We start from the raw sequence: 6,995 nt of genomic DNA, 5'->3' as shown, positions 1-6,995 counted from the left end.
CACGCCTTTAATTCCAGCACTTGGGAGGCAGAGGCAGATGGATCTTTGTGATCTTTGTGACCAGCCTGGTCTACATAGTGAGTTCCAGGGTAGCTGGGGCTACAAGGAGACCCTGTCTCAAAAAAGACCAAAAAAAAAAAAAAAAAAAAAAATAGAGTTCAAGGTGCAGTCCCATATGCTTCCCTCATTCCTGTGCTGTGTCCTAAAATGCTGTTTCTCCTATTCTTCCTGTAACCCCTTCTTTCTGCCGTTCACTGTGTTTCTGTTTTGCCTCTTCAGGATTGGTTCGTTGTAAACCCAACAACCACCAAAAGCTTTGAAAAGCTGATGAAAATAAAGCAGCGACAGCAAGAAGAGGAGAAGCGGAGACAGCAGCACAGGAGTCGACGGTCTCTAAGAAGGCGACAGTACCCTAGTGTGGAGCCTGCTGAGACCCAGCCAAATCTTAGGGCAGGGAAGGATCAGAGGGGGAATGATGAGGAACTGGTGGTGTCAACCCTCTGTAAGGAACCAGAGCAGGAGGCAGTGCCAGCACAATCCCAGAAAGTAAAGCCTGCCAAAACCACTCACAAACGAGGAAGGAAATAGGCAGTCATTGAATGAGCTCCTAGGAGAGTGGATGTGATGCTGTTGTCACTGGACATGTGTGGGGGAGGCCTGAGTCATGGGGCTGGGAGAAGATGCTTTCAGCGGTGGGTATCAGCTCTTCTGTGTAAATTTCAGGTCTTCCTGACTAATTCACTTTCATCCTTCCCTCTCTTCTAGTAGGTTCTATTCCTCACTGGAGCCCTCTTGTTCTCTTTTCTATTGCCGAAAGAGCTCCCATGAAAAAAACAACTGTAGGCTCCCCCTAGCCCTGTGCAAAATAAGAAACTGTTGTTTGGTCTTTCCTATATGAACTTTCTTGGAACCTCCATGATTGAATGGTTACTCCATCATCTACCTAAAAAAAACATTCCAAGTGAATTTTTTTTAAAGCCATGACAGGTTTTATCATTCTGTATTTGTGACATAAAATTACAGAAAGTAGTGCTATTACTTCTGCTATAGGTGACCCTGAGCCCTAGGGAAGCAAAATTTTATGGAGGCTGATTATCTACAATTTGGTGTTACTACAGAGAAGAAATAATTTAGCATGAAAAAGCTAGAACCTCTCTAACCTTCTAGGAGATGCTTGGTTTATACCAAGTGGTAGGGACTGACTAGACCCACAGGCATGAAAAAATAGCCTTAGGAGTCATGTGTCCCAAACACTAAAATGAGAAGGAAAAAAAAAGCAGCAGCAATAAACACTACCCTAACTTTCCTGGGTCCTGAGGCTTCATCTCAGTTGCTAGGATCAGTGCTCTCCTGAAGCTTGGTTTTGCCTCTTGGTTTTAAGGATTGAGAAGTGACTCATTTTCCCTGATGTGCTGGCACAGTATCCTAGTGCTCCTGGAAATGCCACTGAGACTGTAACCAAGGTGTGTGTGCCCTCTCCCCTGGACTTACCTCACTTGTTAGGCTCCACCCAGTTAAGTCCTCATCCGTGGCATTAGCCCACTTCTGTCTCTTTGAATGTTCTAAGAATATTGTCCTACTATCCCGTTTTATATATGGAGTTCTATCTGCTTTATATTGTGAAATTTTGACACCAGATGTAGATATTTCTCTGGAGCTGGAAAGAATATTCTTCCTCTGTACCTCATGCCTATCTGGTGATGTTTAATGGGCCCTTTCCCTGTGAGGGTGGATATTGTTGGAGAATTGGTTAGAGCCAACCTTGTTGTCGTGTTTCTGGTTTCTCTTCTCCTTTTGTGTAAATACTGTTCTGTATTCCTGCCTATTGTATGGCATTTGCCACTTAAAAAATTAACATTGGTATGGACGATACTACTTTTTCAAATTCTGAAAGGCTGTTTGCCACTCTTGAAGTCTCTGTTCTCTAAATAGCTTTATCATGTGTGCTTTGTGAACACCACTTTTAAGTAATGGAACATTGGATCTTGAATTGGATACTGCCAGAATGGGTTGTTTTGAAACAAGTGGAGGAAATGATGTATTTGTGCTATGTTTTTTTCATTCCTGTTTGTGCCCTTAAAGCCCTTGTAGTAGATGAGGGTTGTCAGGGAGGAGAAATGAAGCTGTGTTAAGTTCTGGTGACAAAGACTTGGAGAATGTTTGGCAATGACAGAAATAAAGTGACTCTCGCTTAGAATGAGGTTTCTAGTTTCTTTGATGATGCACTGCTGCCTGACTCCTTGCTGACACTGTATGGGGCTCAGAACATAGCTGTGGAGTGGATGAGTTTGAAGTAATTCCCAAAGGCTCTTGTCTCAGCACTTTAGCTCCTGAAATCTGCTGGTCAAAATGATTTTCAGCAAAACGGAATTGGCCCAGGAAACTTGGCCTGTCCCCTACAGGCCCCTTGCAGCTGTTGTTTTTAGTTCCCAAGGCCAAAGATCAACAAAATTTCATATAGATTATCCTAATCACACTATTAGAATTTTAAAAATTCACTTAGAATATACAAAGTAGGGTGGCAGTATTTGGTACATGAGGGTTGTTCAACAATATGAATTCTCGTGTATGGTGTAGAATGTAAATTAGTACAATCACTTTAAAAATGATTTGGCAATATCTGGTAAAGTTGAACATGTACCCCAAGAATGAGCAGATTCAGTCCTGGGTATATGCAGAGAAACTCTTCTTGTCCACATGGATAGAGGGATGCACAAAAATGACAGTTGGAGTATAGTTATAGTACAGGGATGCTGGGAATGGTCGTCAAAATCTGTCCTCATCTTCCATAACTATAGGCTTGCAGAACAAATGGCTAGGCTCCATTTCTTTTTTCTCCCCCTTTCCACCCTCCATGCTAACTTCTCTCCCTTGGAACCTGTATAGAAGTGATATGTGTGCTTTGAAGACTGTGATTGTAAGCTAGGGATGTAGCACCATGATAGAGGGTGACTAGCATGCACAAGGCCCTGCGTGTGACCCCAGCACTAGGGATACATTCTCATTTAGATTGCCCGCCCCCTCTGCTTCCTGGGTGCCATGATGTGAGCTTTTCTGATTTGCCATATGCTCCGTGTCATGATAGACTGACATCTCTGAAACTGTGAATAAATAAATTCCTCTTTTAAAAGAAAAGTAAGGTAGTGTACCGTGCACTTCTTTCCACTTTCCCCAACTAGGTGCAGCCGATGATAGTGCCTCATGGGGCAGGAGTGCACAGAATGGAAGGTGGTGGCCTCTCTGAGTCAGCCTATGAAGGAGGGCCACTTGCCAAACAGGAACTTCTGAGATTATGGGAGTAAAAACTAAGTTTTTAAGGCCAGGTGTGATGGCACACACCTTTAATCCCAGAGGCAGGCAATTCTCTGAGAGTTCTACATAGCCAGTTCCAGGCCAGCCAGGGCTATACAGTGAGACTGTCTCAAAAAGAAGAGAGAAAAAAGGGCCCAAACTAAGTTTCTATTATTTGAGATATTATACTTTTTTCTTTTCTACTCTTTTTCCTACTCTTAATACATTATTTTGATCATCCAGAAGAATGGATTAGCTGTGATAGAGTCACACAGTTACTATATAAGCTGTTAAAGAAGTAGTCGTTATTGCAAAGAAATCCTAAAAAAGTCTGTTTGCTATACAAGCTTCAGAATGCACCAGGTATACCACTGATAAAAGGTTTTAACGCATGCAAAAGAAGTGATCTGTAGTGGGCACTTACGTAATTATGAAAAGATGTTCAGGAAGGATAAACACCAAGTATAGAATAGTGCTTCTGGGATCCAGACAGACTTACAGCAGTTTTGTAATTCCTTACTAATGTGGATAGTGAATTGTAGCATTCTTTATTACTGTATATGAAATTCTTTTTGTTGTTGTTTTTTGAGACAAGGTCTCACTTTGTAGCTCTGGTTGGCCTGGAACTTGGTATATAGACCAGGCTGGTCTCAAATGCACAGAGGTCCACTGGCCTCTGCCTTCTGAATACTGGAATTAAAGGTGTGTGCTACCATGCCCAGCTGAAATACTTTTTCAAAAGTTTACACAAGGTCCAGTGAGATGACTCAGCAGATAAAGGTGCTTGCCACCAAAACTGATGACCCGAGTTCATTTCCCAGAAACTACATGGCAGAAGGACAGAACCAACTCCCAAAAGTTGTCCTCTGACCTCCACACATGCACACACATACATGCACACACTCATACAATAAATGAGTGTAAAACAAATTACATAGAATAATATATCCCTCACCTTTTTAAGTTTATTTTTATTTTCTGTGCATTAGTGTTCTGCCTGTATGTATGTAATGGACAGTTGCTAGCTGCCATGTGGTGCTGGGAACTGAACCCAGGTGCTCTGCAAGAGCAGCCAGTGTTCTTAACCACTGAGCCATCTCTCCAACCTCCTTTACCTCCTTATTAAAAGTGACAATTGAGATTGGTTTTTGTTGGTACTGGAGATCATGTATACTAGGCAAGTGCTCTACCACTGAGCTACGTCCCAGTTAGACATGCCTTTGTTTTCCCTTTACCCTCTAAATCCTTTTCTAGCATCTAAATGCAGTGAACCAATAACAGTTATGGCAACTCTCTACATCTCTTACTACCCTCCTCCATTCTATTTAATCTTTGATGATTTTCCAGCTGTACTTTGGCTATATGTATACTTATGTCCTTTGTTTTGTTTTGTCGAGACAGAGTCTCTCTATAGCCCCAGCTAGCCTGGAACTCACTAAGTAGACTAGGCTGGCTTCAAATTCACAGAGATCCTCCTGCTTCTGCCTCTTGAGTGCTGGGATTAAAGGTGTGTGCCACTACATCCAACATGCATTTCTGCTCTTTGAATTTACCAACCTTATGCCTATTTTACAGCCTTTGGATTCCTTACTGCCTCTGCCTGGGGTGATTTCTTCCCCAGCAGTTTGCACTGTAGGCTTTACTATTCAGGGGTGGCCTAATGCTCCCTCATCTCTGTAATACCACCATATTTAATTTCCTTCATGAATTGATACATTCTTAAAAGTTGTATTTTTTTAGGACTTAGGACAGAATAAAGCTAGAACCGTGATTAGAATGTGAATTATACTCTAGGATTGTCCCATGTTTTGTAATGCACCCCTATAAAAATGTAATCAACCTTGTGTATTCCAGAAATTGTTAGTAATGAAAAACTTCCAAATGAGTTTCCACAGGGGTCATTTTCTGGCAGTAATCTGCAATACAAAAGCCTTCCCAGCACATTTATTAGTACCCAGGCCTGTTGCTTCAGCTTTTATTTGTATGCCGGACAATCATTTTTTTTCTTGGATCTTGCTATGTCAGCTGTGCCAGAGAGAAGGCCACTGTGAGCAGCCAGAGTCAAGTTCTGTTATGTAGTATTGTTGTGTAGTATTTTTTAAGTTCTTTTTAAAACAAAGAACATACCCATAGATTTTCTTTCTTTGCCTCCCCCATTTCCATCTCCATCGCAACAATAATATTTATTATTTTTATTTTACATGTATGAGTGTATTGCCTGCATGTATGTGAGTGTACCTGTGTTGTGCAGTGCCGTGGAGGTCAGAAGAGGATTCCCCTGGAACTGGAGTTAAGGATGATTCGTAGTCGCCATGTGGGTGCTGGGAATTGAACCCGGGTCTTCTGCAAGAGCAGTCAGTGCTCTTAACTGCTGAGCCATCTCTCCAGCCCTACAAATGTAATTTTTTTAAGTGAATGAGAGATGCTAGGGGTGTAGTTCAGTTGTTAGAGTGCTTGCCTAACTTGCATGCAATGGTTAATTTCCAGCGCCATGGGTGAGGTAGCACACTCCTGTAATCCCAGCACTCAGGAGGTAAAGGCAAGAGGATCAGCAGTTCAAGGGCATCCTTGCCTACATAGAATTTGAGGCCATCCTAGGATACCTGAGACCCTGTTTCAAAAAATAAAAAAACAGAACGATGTCGCTTTTTGCGACAGGGTCTCCCTGTAGCCCTAGGACTTGTTCTATAGACTAGGTTGGCCTCAGAATCACAGAGATCTGCCTGTCTCTGCCTCCCAAGTGCTGGGATTAAAGGCATGAGCCATCACACCCAGCCCCAAACAAAATTTTTTTAAAAAATTAATGAGAAGACTAAAAGAAAATTTAGGATAGGTATAACAGTAAAGAAAGAGAAAAAGGTGGCCTAGTGGCAGAGCTATGCCATAGATGGGCAAGGCCCTGGGAACACTCCCCAGAACCACAAACAAATACAAAAGAGAAAAGGTGGGAATGAGGAAGAAGCCTGTTCAGCGCCTCAAGCTAATTCAAAGAAAATGAGTGGATACTTTAGAAAAAAATGAAAACTGAAGGCACTAATGACCGCCAGCCTGAAGGCTTTGCTTTGACTGTGAGCCGCCTCACATGAGTTCTGGGAATGTTTACTCACCAATATTGGTAGGAAGGGGTGCACAGCCAGGTCCAGGTTGATCACATAGGGTGGTTGCCCTGATAAAGTTCCATGACTAAGACAGCTTACAGAAGGTAGAGTTTATTTGGTTTATAGTTCCAGAGGGATACGAGTTCATTATGGTGTTGGGGAGTGTTGGGGGCCTCTGTTATGTAAAGTAGAAGTCTCTTCATATCCGGATAGCTCACGAGCTCGGAGCCATGTGCTGAGACTCCTTTCATAGCAGGGTGCTTTCCTGGCATTTTTTCTGACTCTCCTTTTGAAGTGCCCGCCACAAATGCCCTAACATAAACATGGCCTCTGGCTCTAGGAATACCATGCTTTCCTGTGTGATTTTTCAGGCAGTCAGCGAGCGGGCAACATGGCAGGAACCCACTTCCATATGCAAATAGAATGTCTCACAAAGTATCTATCAGCCAAAGCTTTTACCACTACCCCCATGGTATAAATATATCCTAGCCTTCTCTTAATAGTGGGAGATCGGGTCAGAGACTGAGTCCCAGAGATTGGGTCCCAGAGAGAATAAAGCTGTAAGCACAGACTGAGCCGAGCCTTGAGTCTTGTGTACCGGTGACC

General features: G+C 42.7%; 1 protein-coding gene across 1 annotated transcript in view; it reads left to right on the top strand.

Moving 5' to 3' along the window:
* The window catches only part of Znf512 (zinc finger protein 512), a gene marked incomplete at its 5' end in the record, with an annotated part of 8,079 nt that extends 5,882 nt beyond the window's left edge, over positions 1-2,197 (top strand). The window contains 1 exon segment of the mRNA XM_008833216.2: positions 280-2,197. Within this exon segment, the coding sequence (XP_008831438.1) occupies positions 280-588 (309 nt within the window).
* Between the last annotated feature and the right edge of the window lie 4,798 nt (positions 2,198-6,995).

Source organism: Nannospalax galili, unplaced genomic scaffold (assembly GCF_000622305.1).
Source record: "Nannospalax galili isolate Female #2095 unplaced genomic scaffold, S.galili_v1.0 scaffold3817, whole genome shotgun sequence".
NCBI lineage: Eukaryota > Metazoa > Chordata > Mammalia > Rodentia > Spalacidae > Nannospalax > Nannospalax galili.
The sequence above is the reverse complement of the archived record's forward strand: the minus strand, read 5'-3'. Positions and strand labels throughout refer to the sequence as shown.